The 17,186-nt window shown below is 43.7% G+C and overlaps 2 protein-coding genes across 8 annotated transcripts in view; both read right to left on the bottom strand.

Moving 5' to 3' along the window:
- Positions 1–17,186, bottom strand: part of DGKI (diacylglycerol kinase iota) — a 248,809-nt gene that overhangs the window by 101,279 nt on the left and 130,344 nt on the right. For 3 of the 7 annotated variants that reach the window (XM_081926845.1, XM_081926849.1, XM_081926846.1), the window contains exons 7-13: positions 14,846–14,917; positions 13,531–13,647; positions 9,437–9,532; positions 9,046–9,120; positions 7,861–7,956; positions 5,745–5,827; positions 2,587–2,647 (exon numbers count right to left, since the gene is read on the bottom strand). In XM_081926845.1, coding sequence (XP_081782971.1) covers positions 2,587–2,647; positions 5,745–5,827; positions 7,861–7,956; positions 9,046–9,120; positions 9,437–9,532; positions 13,531–13,647; positions 14,846–14,917 — 600 coding nt within the window. The remainder of the gene's footprint in view (positions 1–2,586; positions 2,648–5,744; positions 5,828–7,860; positions 7,957–9,045; positions 9,121–9,436; positions 9,533–13,530; positions 13,648–14,845; positions 14,918–17,186) is intronic. The other 4 variants (XM_081926847.1, XM_081926850.1, XM_081926851.1 and 1 more) reach the window with 2 other exon arrangements.
- Positions 13,963–17,186, bottom strand: part of CREB3L2 (cAMP responsive element binding protein 3 like 2) — a 212,712-nt gene continuing 209,488 nt past the window's right edge. The window contains exon 13 of the transcript XR_014172151.1: positions 13,963–13,982. The gene's annotated coding sequence lies outside the window, so the exon portion shown is untranslated. The remainder of the gene's footprint in view (positions 13,983–17,186) is intronic.

The following is a 17,186-nucleotide window of genomic DNA, read 5'->3' as shown; positions in this document are numbered from 1 at the left end:
TCCCTAACCATAATTATCTTGAATTTCTGCTTAACCCTCAAGAAAGAAGGGCATTTTCGCTGGCCAGGTTTAATTCAAATCCATCAAAGGGAGGTTTCTCAGGCAGGGTGGAAGGAGAAAGAACTTGCCCATGTGAAGACCACCTGGTGGAAACCCTTACTCATATGGTTCTCAATTGTAAACCACATGCTGATCTCCGCCAGCAGTTTCTAGATCAACTCTGTATCCCCAAATGGAAGTCAGAGTCAGAGGTCATACATTTTCTATTACTGGGGAATGATCAGGAGCTCACCAAGTTAGTGGCTAAATATCTCTATTTGGTTTTTTGTCATTGAAATACATTGCAGACGTCATTGTCATTGAAATACATTGCAGAGATATGTGACAATATACTGCTCTGCCTCCTTTCTTTTAGCAAATGTTTTGTGCCACTGGGGAAGTGGTAATTCTGTATTGATTTGTTTTGTTTTGGATGTTGTATGTGATGCCAATAAAAGGTTTTACGATACGATCCACCAAGAGGAAAACATGCAAGTTTGCCTGCATGTTTTCCCTGTCACAGCTAATAGCAGCTTGGGGAGGGCTTTAGGTTTGGGGAGGAAATCAATCAGGGGCAGAAGTTGGGACAGCAGCACACCCATAAGAATATAATAAGACCCTACTGAATTAGGGCAAAGGCCCCATCTATAGCCCGGCATCCGTTCTCACAGTGGCCAAAGCTCTCTCCCTCTCCCTCGTCCTAGATTCCTTTAGGGTTCATCTCCCTTTCACCCTACACTACAGCCCCAGTCCAAATTCTCCATTTGTTCTCAGCAGCTGTATTTTGAGAAAAAATGCTTTGGGGGTTTCAGCTGAGTTTTCTTTTTTTTAAAAAAAGTATATTATTATGGATCCTAAATGCTCTGCATGATCTTTAGAAAATTGGATAAGACACCCTCTGAATTGTTCTGAATCAGAAGGCTGACTGAAAGAGTCTAGAATACAGATTGCCTGAAGTTGACGATGTTGCATTTTATTGCCAGAAGAAGAAAAGTTAACAATTGGGCAGGTACACTGGAAAATCTCCCACTTTCTGTTTCTTTCAATATTGCAAAGTAATATCTGGTCTCATTGAATATTCACTAAATCCATTTGAGCAAGATTTTCATTTCTAGATTTAATGGCTTTTGGAACAACGAGATGTTAATTTGTTTCTAACATAACCTCAGCATAGATAAGTCATGTGTTTCTCATATTAATGAGAAGATGCTGCCCCCATTAGCTCAAAATGTGAAATGGAAGGAATGTGGAAACAACAAAACCAAAGCCAGCGTTTTAAAATACAGCTGTGTGCATCACTTATCTCAAGTGGTGCAAGATCTCAGGGATCTCTGCATGTAGAATCAGACAGTGGGGCATTTGTGATGTGTGGTTTCATTTATGCACATACATGGACTGAGCATAAGATGCAAGATTCACAGCATTAGTACTCCAACAGAACTTGCTCCCTTGCTCAGGGAGACAGAGAGTGGGGCAAAGCCATAGCTTTGAATTCAGCACAGGGAACAGGTCAAGCCTCTGTCTCTTTTCCCTGCCTAGTTCAAGACAGCCAGTTATTTGTTCTCCTTCATGGAATCTAATGCAGGCATAGGCAAACTCAGCCCTCCAGACGTTTTGGGACTACAACTCCCATCATCCCTGACCACTGGTCCTGTAAGCTAGGGATGATGGGAGTTGTAGGCCAAAAACATCTGGAGGGCCGAGTTTGCCTATGCCTACTCTAATGATACTTCCTTCAGCAAGGGATGGCTGGCTCCCCCTTCTGCCCATCTTCAGCTAGTCATTTCTGTTGTCAGCCAGTCACCTGTTATCTTTACTTATGCAGCCGGATATTGGCTGCAGCCATTGGCTTAATAAAGAGACTGGTTTGACCAGTTTAGCAGCCCCTTTCTCCCTTCTTGCAGACATAAATCACAAGCTTAGAGGAGATCCCAAAGATGGCTTCCAGACTGACATCCCCCGATACTATAACTATGACAGAGGCAGAGGCAGAAGGAGATGATCTCCCATCTGCCAGAAATGTCTTCTACAGGAAAAGCAAAGAAGAGCAGACATATACTGTACAGCATTTCAGCTTCACACATGCATGATTTTACACTCAATAGCTGTAGCACGGTGACTTGTTTGCATGGATGGACCATGTCAGGTATAACAACCCAAACTTCTCATTTCCCAACACCTGACAAAATGCTCTCCATTGGAGTCATATAACGCTGTCGCTGTTCATATACGGTAATAAAGAATAGAGAAGTCAAGTCATGTGCATCGATATGTGAATTGACCCTTAATGACCAGCAGCTGCCTGCATGAAGTAACTGCACTATGAAGCCTTCTGCTGTCCATGCTGCTGCATCCATGAGGAACAAGGCACACATCGGAAGCTAATTTATACCAGGTCAGGCTATTTGCTCCTCAACATCATCGCCACTCTTTTTTCTTAGTTGGTGTGTGCTGTTTGTCAGTTTTGCTGTGACCCCTTTCATGCATTAGGCTCACAGCAATTTACCTCCTTTGCTTATTACCAAAAAAAAAAGTTGTGGGACTTACCGTTCCATCCCCACCACAGGCCAGGATTCGAAGATTTGGCATTTTTCTGTACAATTCAAGCCTATAAAAAGAAAACAAGCATGAAAAAAAGCTTATGTGATGATTCAGCCTGGGGGCTATTAGTTGGCAAACCCTGCTTTGAAAAAGCAAGGAGACAACAAGCAATTGTAAGCAGGTGAACTGCACAGGTACGACAATAAGGCCAGGTGTCAACAGGTGTGGGCAGGTCAGTTAGAGCAGCTGTCAGAGAACTATGAGACTAGGGCATAATATAGCATAAGTCTAGCATAAAATAAGTGGGGTCCACCAAATGGCCTCTCTGTTGGTTTCTGTTTACGCCACTGTGCAGTGCTCTTGGAGTCACAAGACTGTTTTGCATTCCAGAGTTTCCAGGCTATTGGAAGTCTCACGGAAGACAGGAGACGGATGTGATGTTACTGCTTTTCTCTTCCTTTGTTGCTCGGTTGCTCTCTGCTTTCACAGAGAGAGCATGTATATTTCTTTTCTGTCTGCGTAGTTAGAAATAAAACCTAGCAATGTAGCTCAAACTTCTCGTCTCTTCTGCTGCTTTGATACTCTGCTGAATGGGGAACATGCCTGGAGCCTTATCAAAGGCTCAGGTCATTAATCATCGTTGGAGGAGATTCCGAAGGCTCGACCGGAGGAGTAGCTCGGTTGTAGCAGAGATTCCGATACTCTCTCCCTGCCCCCCCCCCAAGGCCCAACATGGGAAAAGGGAAGCAACATCACAGGACAAATGAGATGGTCGGTTGGGTGGATAGGACTCCAACAGCATTTAGCATGGATGGGGGAAAGGGCACCATTTCACCTAGGAGCTTCAATCAAAATGCCAAAACTTTATTAACTCTGGAGGGAAACAGAGGCAATAACTGTGTGGCACAGTGGCCTAGTGGAGTAGAGAATCATTACAGAATATTACGGGCATAGATATGGGCAGACTAATATGTTTGAAGTTTTTTATTATTATTTGACTGAATGAAAAATTAAATAAACATTTTATTATTATTAAATTATTAGTTTTCTTATCTCATCTTTCTTCCATCATAGAAGTCAAGGTTCGTTCTTGGCCTCCCATCCAGATGCAGAAAGATTTATACCTGCTTAGCTTTGTTGCTGTATCACATATCTTCAAACTTAGGGTTGCCATACGTCTGGAATTTCCCGGACATACCTGGAATACCGCTGTCTGAAGCAGTGTCCGGATGGAAATTGATAAAAATGTCTGGGGAAATCTGGACATATGGCAATCCATGTCGGCAGTGTCATCTTTGGCGATTTTCCTTTAAAACAGCTCAACAACTGTTTTGTCTGGATTTTCACTGTTTGAAATATGGCAACCCTATTCAAACTACATTTGTGGCTTTGTGAAACGTGGCACAATTTCTGCCAGTGATCCTTTTGGCTATATCAATCCTATTTGCCTCTTTTCACACATGCTATTTAACATCCACACACAAAGCAGTCCATGATTGAAAGTGCTATGAAAGCAGCACCTTATGGGAGGTCTAGTAACTATCGGAGAGCACCACCTTGTGGCACTGAAAAATATGGTCTGCATTTCAGATAATGAAAAGTTGCAACACAGAAGTTTACCACTGGTTAGTTTCTCCCTGCAAGAAATCTGTTTTGTGTAGAATTCATGCTCAATTCACATGCACCGAGATGAAGCTGGCGACTTGTCTCACAGAAGTTGTGTTTGTCATTCACTTGTGGGGTAAAGAAATGCACTTCTGTGCAGCTGCTAAGAGAGAGGCTCAGAGCCAATGCCGGATTTACGTACAAGCTAAACAAGCTATAGCTTAGGGCCCCACTCTCTTGGGGGCCCCCAAAAAAATTAAAGGGGAAAAAACCTGGATGTACATTTCCAAAATGTAAGATAAAAAACATAAAAAATAAAACTTTTGTTATTGTCAAATGCCAATGTGTTTGCATTATTAAGTTTGTTATGAATAAAAATCATTTTAAGTTAGCACTTAATAATTATTTCACTATTAATATAAAAAAGGTAACGGGACCCCCTGACCATTAGGTCCAGTCATGACAGACTCAGGGGTTGCGGCACTCATCTTGCTTTATTGGCTGAGGGAGCCAGCGTACAGCTTCCGGGTCATGTGGCCAGCATGACTAAGCCACTTCTGGCGAACCAGAGCAGCGCACGGAAACGCCAGAGCGGTACCTATTTATCTACTTGAACTTTGATGTGCTTTCGAACTGCTAGGTTGGCAGGAGCAGGGACCAAGCAACGGGAGCTCACCCCATCGCAGGGATTTGAACCGCCTACCTTCTGATCAGCAGGCCCTAGGCTCTGTGGTTTAACCCACAGCGCCACCCGCGTCCCTATGACTATTAATATACTACTTCTTAATTGTATTTCACTATTAATATACTTCTTCTTAATTGTATTTCAGTTCAACAATCCTTTGATAAAATACATATTTTATTATGTGCAAATGGCTTTAGATACCTATTAGGCCCATAAATTACCATATAGCATATATTCAACACAGAAAACAGTGACAATTTGTTGTTGACAAAGGACAGCTGGACCTATAAAGGGCCCCATTACCTTCAGTAGCTTAGGGCCTCATCAAACCTAAATCTGGCCCTGGTCAGAGCTCTCTCTTTGACCTAAAGTTGAGCCCAATTCTGATCCTCTAATACACAATCTCAGTATTGGATTATATAGAAGAATTGTAGAGCACATATTCTGTTGTCATTTTCAGGTATGCAAAGTCAGAACGCATCATGTTGCATGCTCCTCTTCCAACTTATTTGCATTCCACAGAATGCTTATGAAGCACACCTGTCGCCGGCTATATATCCATGCGCTGGATTTATCCTAAATCCTAGCTTTATCTGGTGAGGTTGAAGTCAAGGAGCCAAGCATTTCAGCAGAGATGCTCTTCTTATAGAACTCTCTCTCCAGGGACTGACTGTGACAGAGACAAAGGGAGTTTAACTTCCCTTCTTTCCATAAATTCTTCTGGACCACCTTGTGAAAGATGTGCTTATTCCAGCCAATATCTCTTAATGGTTGCTTCAAAATGCCCATCATGTAGAGGTACCCTTCAAAATACCTGTGCTAATGCTAAAAAAAGTGCAAAATAGCAAACCACATCAAACATCTCAGAACTTACGCATCTCTTGGTCCTTCCTGAGAGAGGTCAAAGACCTGGCGTGGGTTCAAGTACCACATGAACATCTGGAGAACCTTAGTACCCTGTCAAGAAAGAGGAAAAGAAAACAGTCAACTTCTCTGAAGCACAGTTCTTGAATCCCTGGGCAAATGCTGCAGCAATATTATTATTTTTTTAAAAGAATTCTTAATTCAGGCCAGTAAAATGTTCTCTTAATAGCCTGAGACAACTGCTGGAGCAGCTCCTTCTCCATCTTCCTCTGCTTAAAAAAGACCTGCATGTGCATAGGAACCTAAGATGAAGTTTTTGGTCAGCCCAAAAGATCCCAGACACTGAGATCCAGCACCAAGGGCCTTCTGGCGGTTCCCTCGCTACAAGAAGTGAAGTTACATACAGGGAACCAGGCAGAGGGCCTTCTCAGTAGTGGCACCCACCCTGTGGAACGCCCTCCCATCAGATGTCAAGGAGATGAGTAATTATATAACATTTAGGAAACATCTGAAGGCAGTCGTGTATAGGGAATCTTTTTAAGGTTTAATGTTTTATTGTGGTTTTTTTAATATATGCTGGAAGCCGCCCAGAGTGGCTGGAGCAACCCAACCAGATGGGTGGGGTACAATTAATAAATCATTATTATGACTATTATTATTATTTTTTTAAATAATTTTTATTATCAGACCAATCAAATCACATCACATCACATAAATACCGAATTACAAAGCCTAATTTTAAATTTTTGTTGGGGGTACCCATATTTCAAGTTCCAAAAGGGATCTAATCCTCTTATTGCTGCTGCTTTAAAAGTCCACAAATCTGTCCAGATAATGTTCACAATTCTGTCCAATCCTTTCTTGCTGTTTTCCACATCTCTTCTAGTTGTTTTCATATATTTTTCCCTTCTCTTTGTCTTTGTGGCCTCTGATAGTCTCCATAAGCGGGTTCAAACAAAGTTATATTCCTGTGTGGATTTTTCCATTCGTCCAAGGGTCATATTTTCAGACAGCAGCCATGTTCCATCGCTTCTATAAAGAAAAACTTTCTTGTTGTCTACTCATCAGCTTTTTCGCAGGTCTGCCCCTCTTTCTCAGTCCTCGAGGAGGTTCTGCCAAGAATCCAATATGAAAACAAAGCTTCCTCCTCCCGAACATGAATCTTTCGACAAGACCTGTCAAAATGGCGACTCCCTTTTTATTGCTGCGCCATCAAAAGCTCTTGTTCTTTTTCTCGATCTCACAAGCCAAACTTTTGGTAGTAAATCATTTCCACACAATTTTTTATCATCCTGCTTAGGTCGGTTAAGCCACGGTTCTTTTTGAGGGGGGTTATTGATTAATCACATAGAGGAAAAGAAAAAAAGGTTTCCCCCCCCCATCCAGTCCCGCTCCAGCATACTGAACCTGGTGTATTTTCTTCATGTTGTATTCCATTAAATCCAACCCGTTGCTCTCGTTTCACAGAGGTCACTTCAATTAGCAGTCTCCACTCCCGTTCTTCACTTGAAATATGTGCATTTGCTTCATTTCCAATTATATATTTCGAGCTGATGCAAACCAGTGCGCGATTAGAGACAGCGTCAGGGAGAGCCGACTTCACTCGAGGGCTTCGTGCCAAGTGCCCTCACCCCTTTCTTTCGAATCCAGGGGTGAATTATGGACACAGCTGGCAAGGCAGTCCCCCCCATTCCCTTGGGGGGGGGCAAGGGAGGCTGCATACTCCCATATCAGCCTCTTAATTACCTTGTGTGGGTCGGAGAGATGTTATTGTCGGCCATTTTCCAATGCGCCCCCTGGTGGTCCCCGTATTATGACTATTATTACTTGTGCTATCAGCTCCCAGTTTAACTGAGAGGACTTTGTCACTCTACATTTTATATAATGCATTTGTTTTAATATTTTAACGCTGCAAACTGCCTTAGGTGCCTTGGCAGAAAGGCAGCATACGAAGCCAATCGATCAGTAAAATGCATTACTGAAAGCCAAATCCTCCACTCCAGAAGCATTTAATTCAAGATGGAAGCATTTATTTCTTTTTTGAAATCAATTCATTTTATACCCACTCCTTTGACAAAGACGCAACATGCACAAAATAGCCAATGTGTTCGGTGTTCCATCCTTACCTGATTCCCTCCACTTTTTGGATTCACAAATACAAGCAACGGTTTCATGAGTGGGGAAGAGATGGGTTTTACCACAAAAGGACGGCCTTTGTTCTCCTAGAAGAAAGAAAATTAAAATGTGACAGAAGACCTTGGTGTGTGTTTTAAGCAATGAGCATGTTAACTTGGGATGCCAGGGGAGAAGGAAGATCACAGGTTCTTCCATCCCTGAATTAGATATGCAAAATTACCAGTCAGAGACACCAGATAATTCAAGATTTACGAAAGAGCTGTGGGTGATGGCTTGCATGTTCTAAATATGTTTACAAGAAGCTACACATGTGTCATCATTTTAATAGCAACATTGACGACATAACATTTAAGGGCAGAGATGGACTTAAGTCTTTCAAACTATGAGTCTGTCCTCCATGAGGAAATGAAGGCAGCTACCAAGGCAGAATGGACTCTCCCAGTATCACTTTGTGTGACTGAAGAAAGGCAGATGGGTGAATGTTTGGTTTCCAGACCCAAACAGAGTGCTGTATGGGTTATATACACACTCCTTCCACCATCTTGATTGACAGTGGTAGTGGTCAACACTACAACTACTTACTTGCCATGATCTTCTTCCTTCTCCGATAGTTCTCCACTGTGATGCCAATGGAGCCTTTCAAATGACACTATTCACCCCTATCGGCAAAAGTTATATGTTGCCCTATTTGTGACAATGTCTTCTTACTCTTAGACCATATTCACAATATAAAATTTCATCGTCATATCATCCCCTCAGGGAACTTGAGCAATGTAGTTGTGAAGGGGGGGAGAGAAAAATTAGTCTTCTCTAAAAGAGAATTCTAACAGAGAACCCGCCAGCCTTCAATCCCCCTGTTTCTTTGTGGGATTCCATAACAAACTAGAATTTATCCTCTTGGATTTCATTATCAGTCCTGTAACTGCACACTCAAAAGGAAGAGGGACAAGAATCATTACTTCAGCTATTACAATTTTAATAAAATATATATGGCCTGGGAACAGTGGAGACTGAAAACACTCTCCATTGACTGACAGGATTATGACATCAGGAGTTTACATTTCAGAGAACCTTCTAGATTTTTCTGATACCTCTACAGCCACCTGTCAGGCCCCCAGATAGTTCTAGGAACCCCAGCTAATATCAGACCCTTAAAGTGTGCATTAAAGATTTACCTCATTGCTCCTTTTGCTGGCTTTCCTCTTGAAAGACGTCCTTTTCTTCCGCCTGGTCGAATTTTTCAGTGAATTCTGTATATATGTTTTTTTTAAGGGGGGAGGGAGGAGAAGGGGAAGAGTATTTAAAAAGAACAAACTGAAAAGGAAAGTATCCCTATAAGAAACACCTCTGTGGCAGTACCTTTGGAGAATGATAACACCACACATGCGTGGGTTGAAAAAGACATGCGCCTCATGCTTTGACACTGTCACACCACCGGTTATGGAGAAAGCCACACACTGACTGAGACCACCAGACTGGTACTTTCAGAACTGGAGACTTTCCAAGGCTGCGAGGGAGAAGAATACTAGATGCTCCCATAGACTCACATAACAGCACATGTTGTACCTGCCAACCCTCCCAATTCAGGTAGGAGACGCCCGTTTTCCTTCCGGGGCTCCAGTCTCCCGCCCAATCAGGTTCGTCTCCTAATGTGGAGACCATCTGTGTAAAAAGGTGAAGCAGAATAAGATAAAACGAGCTGAGCCTCATGGGATTTATTGGTGTACTTATTCATTCTTTTCCAAGCTACGCCACTCCCACTTTACTGTGCACTCCCTTCCAAAGAAGCCTCGTGTGATGTTACTTTTTCTCTCCCTCCTTTGCTTCTGTTTCCTTCTCTCTCTTTTCCCCTTCAGATGTCCTCTACTCTGGGTCAATGAAAGGTCTGCAAGCAGATGAAGGTGACAGCTGGCTGGTGAAGGACCCTGTGGGTCAGGCAGGGGAAGGGAAGGTCTCCCAGGCAGGATGGGAGATGGGGAGAAGAAAGCGAAGCTCCCAGGTGAGAGCTCCGAGGGTCCACCTTTTTTCTGTGTGAGAGACCTACCTGTGAGATCAAAGAAGAGCCACAACAGCAGCACTGCCACCATACAAATATATGGTTAAAAATAACAATGATTAAGGTGTGGATGCCAAAATGCAACATTTGGGTTGAAGGAGAGCCCCAGGTCCGAAAGGTTGATGGCTACTGTTCTATTCGAATGGATATATGAAGACAACCCTCTGTTGGAAGGGTTTCCTGTATCTGAAGAGCTGGCTAGCTGGAGTCCAGTTTAAAGATAATCATAAGAAAAAAAAGTGGGGGTCTTGAAGCTTCCCCTGGTCAGCAAGTTGGAAAGCCACATAAGTCACCTAGTCAGAAGCTTCCTGCCTATGGTGGAAATGTATTGGGTGGGATTCAGCTGATGAGCTCTGACAGTGGGAGGCAGCATATACAGACTTTGGCGACAGCAATGGGCTTTCCCCGCCTCTCCTCCTCCCGCATGTCCCATGCTCTTGTGACACTGTAATAGATTAACATTGCATTGCAGGTGGATTTCAGGATGAAAACACTCAATGGTGACTTTCCTATGCTTGTTTCACCTGAGGGAACTGTGTAAAAGAAATACACAGAAAATTATGGATATTGTAAACATGTCTGATTTCCCCCAAAGGCTTATTATTGCCGTTACAAAACCCAAGTCATGAATTTGGGTTTAACCCAATTTCTTACCAACAAAAATGCAGCAAAACTAAGTACCTAGACAAGTTTTATTTTAAAAAAAACCAAGTATGGAAGTGAGCAAGGCTCAGCCTCATGCATCTCCACGCAATGAGTGATCACCAAAGAAAGAAGCATACACCCTGCTTTTCTCAGCCCTTGTAGGTGAAATATTTAGGTGCTCTAAATATCCCAGAAATTTATGACTTATAAGTCATTCTAGGTAGGAACTTTTCTTGCTTTTCTAGGTCACACAAACCTTGCCAGAAGCACTCTTGCTCTCTAAGTCAGGCTAACTGGATGTCACTTAAAATTTGATTTTTTTCATATCATGTGTTCTTAAAACTATAAGATGCGCATTCATTACTCAGAAGAAAATGGAACATGCAGATTCTGTACTCATTCATCAGACTACCTGGAATCTGTCTACGTGCTGTTTAGTTAATTGATTCCTTCCCCTTCTCTCCAGGACACATATATTTTTTTCACTTGTCAGGCCTGGCTCCCTGACAATAGCATAATATCAGGAATATCTTACCTGCTGGAACATGGTCCTCTCTTTCACACTAATGTGTGTGTGTGTCTCTGTGTGTACATCTTTGCACATCCATAAGCATACATAGAACAAATGGATTCATGTGCCCATGTTTTTCTATCTCAGAATTCCTTAATATTTTAATCACAATTTATGGGAAATGCCTCTGCATTTAACAGAAAGAAATACCATTTCAGATTATAGCAGGAAGGCTGGAAGGAAGTGTTGTATATGAGAGGCCTGATTAAACCTAAGAGTATGTGTCATAAATATTATTTTATGCATTGCCTGGAAGAATAGAAAATAATTATTTAAAACCCCTGCATGCCAAAGGTACAAATCTCTTTGCATAGAAGATAAAAAAGGGGGAAGTGATTACTTAGACTGTGCAGATAATTACCCACACAGGCCAAACAATCACTTTTTTTTTCTTTTAGGCAAAGGTTGAAATATATTGGCATGCATATTTATTTTATTTTAGTAGACATGTGTATGCTGTTTTTCTAGGCAAAGCCAGTCCAAAAAAGCTTACAGCAATAAAAAGCACATTTATTTAAACAATCAATTTTACTAAAAAAAAAAAGAAAGAAAAAAGGATAAAACCAATTCCAAAAAAAGATAATAAAACCAGCCTAGGCCAAGGTAATCATTTATAGTGGGGTTGTAAAGCTGAAGTGAGTTAGAGGAACAATTTCACTTTCTAATAGAAATCTAGTGGTCACAATGACTTTGACTAACATTTCATTTCTGTTTCAGAATTTTATAAATCCCTCTTCTCATGGCCAGCCATCCACTGCAAGTGTTCTACTTCTTTGGATATATTTAAGGTGGGGAAACATTGCCAAGGCAGGCCAGGATGGTTGCTTTGAAAGAGGCTCCGTTGTTAAAGTCCCTTTCATGATGACCAGCCACTTTTTATCCCCCCAGTGCAAAGTGCCAAATGGTCTGTGTTCCAAATCTTGCCAGGCACAGGAAGTGAATCATAGCCACTGATTATTGTTTTGCTTTGCTTTTTGGATTAGAAAGTTAAAGATCAGAAGAAGACATATAATGTTCCTGTTGGGTCATTTATGACCTCGTGTACACAGAAGACTGAACTAAAGAGAGTAGAGACATCCAAAGATGTCAGCCATCTTGTGTAGCAGAATCTGCTTGTGCAATGGTACTTCAGGTTTATTTTCTCCAACCTCTACTGTTCCCATTTCAAATGTCCTCAAAATATGTTCCAACCCTCTGGAGCTGATTTTGTGGGCATGCAGAAGGGGAGGAGAGGAAGGAGAAGCCCCAGTTTGCAAGCAGAAGCCCACTCATACTATATTGGATCTCACCCAATTTCTTCAGGTCAAAGTACACCAAACCATCTTTCCCTTGACAATCAAAGGTACCATTTCCAAATGTATATACACAAGTTACCAGGGGAGGAGGTGGAAACACCCCTCACTTTCCAGAGAGAACTAAATGCTTAAGCACTCAAAAACACCCACCAGATAGTAGAGGAAACCATGAACGGAGGGACCAGTGGAGGGACAGAGTAGGGACAGGGTTGGCCCTACCATTAGGGAGAGTGAGGAAGCTGCCTCAGGTGGCATATGCTTTGGGGCAGGAAGCAGTGGTGAGGTGTTGGAGCATAGGGTTGAGTGTGCTACATGGCCTGCCGTGTGCCCCCTAAGTTGGAGGGTGCTGTTCTATCACCAGTTTCAACTCCCAGTCTTGGCAGATGAATGGGCAGCAGGGAGCCATCTCATCCTTTGCCTCAGACGGCAAAAGTCCTTGGTCCAGCCCTAAATAGATTGCTGAGCAAATGCAGCCCTGAACCAACAGCCTCAGAGCCTTTAAAGGTACAGGGAGGATCTCCAGGATGCAATCTGGCAAATCTAGCTCTATTCCAGGAGCGGGAAACTGGATCCATCCTTATCTCCCCCTAAACACACCGTGGTCCAAATATGACATGTGGGTGGAGCCACACACATGTCAATCACCTGATGCCACAATGAAGTCATAGATTACCCCTCTTTCTTTTCTTAATATTAGGCTTGCAACCACCCACTGGCCAGCTGCATCTTAACCTGTCCTATGACCAAATGGGGGAGCCTGGTGGTACTAATTCGGCCCATGGGCTGGAGGTTCCTCACCCCTCCAGCTACATTCAGACAGGGAAGAAGGATAGAAGAATTTCATTATTGCTTCCAACAATGACCCCACGAAGCCTAGTATTCTAGTTCTCCACAATCCAAAACAATATGGTGAAGGAATCCTCCCAAAGGAGTAACTGGAAAGACTGGATAATGGCTTATAACACTTATGAGTGCAGAAGGTGGTGGGTTTGTGAACGAAAGGAAGTGAAGCATACCTGACTGGCAAACTATCAGGTGTTTAAGCCAAGCGAGCCAACCAGCAGTGTCAAAACAGACATTGGCATGCAGTTACCTGAGGTTTCTTCACCTTAATGATCCAGGTGGGAGGTACGATAACAGCCGCATGAGCTCCGAGGGAACATGGCTCTTCAATGTGCTGCAGCATGAAGCAGGTAACCTTATTGTGAAACTTGAGAAAGGAAAAGAGAGGCACCAATGAAACAGGGAGAGAGGTGTGAGAGAGAAAATAATGTTGTAAAACAGGGCTGAGAGAAGAAGAAGAGGGGGGGGAGGAGGAGGAGGAGTTTGGATTTGATATCCCACTTTATCACTACCCTAAGGAGTCTCAAAGCGGCTAACATTCTCCTTTCCCTTCCTCCCCCACAACAATCACTCTGTGAGGTGAGTGAGGCTGAGAGACTTCAGAGAGAAGTGTGACTAGCCCAAGCTCACCCAGCAGTTGCATGTGGAGGAGCGGGGAATCGAACCTAGTTCACCAGATTATGAGTCCACTGCTCTTAACCACTACACCACACTGGCATAGATCTTTCAGACCCAGCAGGCTAGATCTCTCCATCCCCACAAGCCAATTTTCACAGGCAGGTGGGACATTCATCTGACACCATCATGGCATTAGATGATTGGTGCCTGTCCAAGTCCCTTGAACAGGGCTTCCAAAACACCTGACAACCAGCTGGCTGCCAGGCGCTTGGGAACTGCTGCGCAAAAGGATCTGCCAGCCGCTTGGCTCAGGGACCACTAAGCACAGGGATTGCAAAGCAATATATACCGGGGGGGGACACCCCTATGAAAATGAGGTGCTTTTTCTTTAAATGAATGCTTTTATGCTCTTCTGTGCATGTTCAATATTTTGCATTTCCCCTTTCCTGACTCTCTTGCCAGGTTTTTTTCTATGCTGTATCAATAAACAATCATCTTAATGGACCAAAAGAAGGAAATAAAAGGAAAAATAATGCCCTATTAGTGCCATGAGTCAGTGGCGTAGCGTGGGGGGTGCAAGGGGGGCCGGCCGCACCGGGCGCAACATCTGGGGGGGCGCGCTCCATGGGTTAGGGGGCGCAAATTACTTGCCTTGCCCCGGGTGCTGACAACCCACGCTACGCCACTGCCATGAGTTCAAGAAAAAGGAGATGTTCTTCAGCATGTTTGTGGGAGAGGAATGCAGCACGTCCACCTCTCACAGTACAGATACTTGGCATTTTAAGGAGAGCCGAGTGGGAAAATAACAAAATAAGCCAGGTAGAGCTTGCCCGCAGGATTTTTTCTTGTTAAAGATACTGCCTGTGCAATCAAAGCAGAACCATCCAAGGCATGCTGGCCAGACGGTCACAAGCACTCACACAGTTCACTGGGCAAAAGTCACTTACTGCCTGCTTGCACCAGGAGCAGCTGATGGCCACAATCTCTTTACTGTGGAAGGAGAATTTTTGCTGAAAGCCCTGTAACGACAAGGTGAGTTTATCACATCCATCACATCCAACAATCACATTGCACAGCTGTCCTGCCCCACCCAAAAAAAAAAATGTTTGGTGTGTACTGCACGCATGGTAAAATTTTGTTTTATTTTCCTTACAAGTGAGACTACAGGGGAGTATCCAGTGGCGTAGCGTGGGGGGTGCAGGGGGGGCCGGCTGCACCGGGCGCAACATCTGGGGGTTAGGGTTAGGGGGCGCAAATCCACGGGTTAGGGGGCGCAAATCCACGGGTTAGGGGGCGCAAATCCACGGGTTAGGGGGCACAAATTACTTGCCTTGCCCCGGGTGCTGACAACCCACACTACGCCACTGGGAGTATCTTCCTCTTTTGTCAACCAGACCTTGATTAAATTGTTGTAGGACCACCAAGGGGCAGATAAAATAGGGGGGCTGCCAAGGAGACAGCAGATCTGGCCTCCCAGGAGCATGTCACAGCTGTTGCTACAGTAGCAGCTGCATTAGCAGCAACAGCAAGGCATTCCCTGAAGGTCAGATCTTCTATCCCTGTGGAACCTGCTGCCTGAGGTACTTGCCTCAGCTTGCCTTATGAGTGGACCGGCCCTGCTTCTTAAATGGTGCAATGGCGGTATAAGAGAATCCATTTCTGGGGAAACTTCATCCAATGGGCAATTCACCCATAATGTTAATGAGACTTAAATCTAGATGTCCAGTCTCTGGTATTGTTTCTTCTAAGCCCTGATGCCTTCAGGATTTTTTTTGCAGATGAAGTCTCCAGCACGGCATCCTCAGTCATCTCTCCCGACCTTGGAGAAGCAGGGCGTGCAAACTTAGAATTCTTTTTGGCTGCATCTGAACTCCTTGCATACTTTGTGCAAAGCAGAAATAAGGTAAGATAAGCCCTGCTGGATCAGGCCAATGGTCCATCAAGTCAAGCATCCTTTTCTTACAGTGGCCAACCAGATGCCTGTGGGAAACCCACAAGTAGGACCCAAGCACAAGACCACTTTCCCCTTCTGTGACTTCCAGCAACTGGTTTTCAGAGGCATCACTGTCTCCAACCTTGGATGCAGAGCCTAGTCATCGCAGCTAGCAGCCACTGGTGGCCTTCTCCTCCATGAATTTGTCTAGTCCTGTTTTAGAGTCATCCACGTTGTTGGCCATCGCTGCATCCTTTGCAAGCAAGTTCCATACTTTAACTATGCGCTGCGTGAAGTACATCCTTTCATCTGTCTTGAATCTTTCTGTATTCACCAACATTGGATGAACACGAGTCCCAGTGCTTTGAGAGAGGGAGAAAAGCATTTCTCTATTTGCTTTCTCCATGCCATGCGTACATTTATAACATGTCGCCTCTTGCCTTCTCTCTAAACTAAAAAGTCTCAAACTCAAATTCTGTCTATATAAAGAACCAAGAAGAGGGAATGGAGGGAAGTCGTGAGGTCTAAAGAACCTCAAAGATAAGGTTTTGAAAAAGATATTTGTGAATTTGGGGGTGGGAAGTACCATTGTGATTAAATGTGGAATTCAATTGTGAAAATTGTGGAATTCAATTGTGAAAATAAAAAAATATTTTCAAACTCTGCAACCTTTCCTCAGGGGGGAGTCTCTCCATCCCATTAATCATTTTGGTTGCCCTTTTCTGAAGCTTGTCTAGGTCTATGGATGATAACACTGTGAAATGGTAAGAGCAGGAGCACAGAGGGTCACTTGTTGATTTGGGGACATGAGCAAATGTCCAAGTATTCTGCCCTCTTTAACCAGAGGACCTGCTTTATTTGCAAGCAACAATAATCAAAACTTGGACCTCGTACATGCTCTTTGGAGCCCAGCTACAGCCTCTGCCCAAATCCTCCCCATTTCTCAACACAGGTGTGGGGAACTGGATCTGGCTACTAGACTGGAGCCTTATCTGCCCCATCCCTGTGGGGATAGTTTGACCACTGGGTAAAGCCTCCCATCTGTAAATCACCTGACATCAGATGTCAGGTGACCCGCTTTGCCCACACAGACTCAATGCCAGTGCTTGCAAAGCACTGTGCGCAGGACTTGATTGACAGCACCTCCTACTCCCACCCCTTGGACCCAGTCACATCCTTACTTGCCCCATACCTGACATAATATATGGCACTAGGTGGAAGACAGAGGGGCAACACCTTGGCAAAGTGGCCCACTAACTGAAGGTATCTTATGCCTGGTTCGACAGCATCTGAATACCTTCTGCCTTTACCAAACTCCTGCCTGAAACACACATATATAATAGGAAATTGTTTCT

This window comes from Podarcis melisellensis, assembly GCF_964234715.1.
Source record: "Podarcis melisellensis genome assembly, chromosome: 10".
Lineage (NCBI taxonomy): Eukaryota > Metazoa > Chordata > Lepidosauria > Squamata > Lacertidae > Podarcis > Podarcis melisellensis.
Note: the sequence above shows the minus strand (reverse complement) of the source record. Positions and strands in the feature narration are given on the sequence as shown.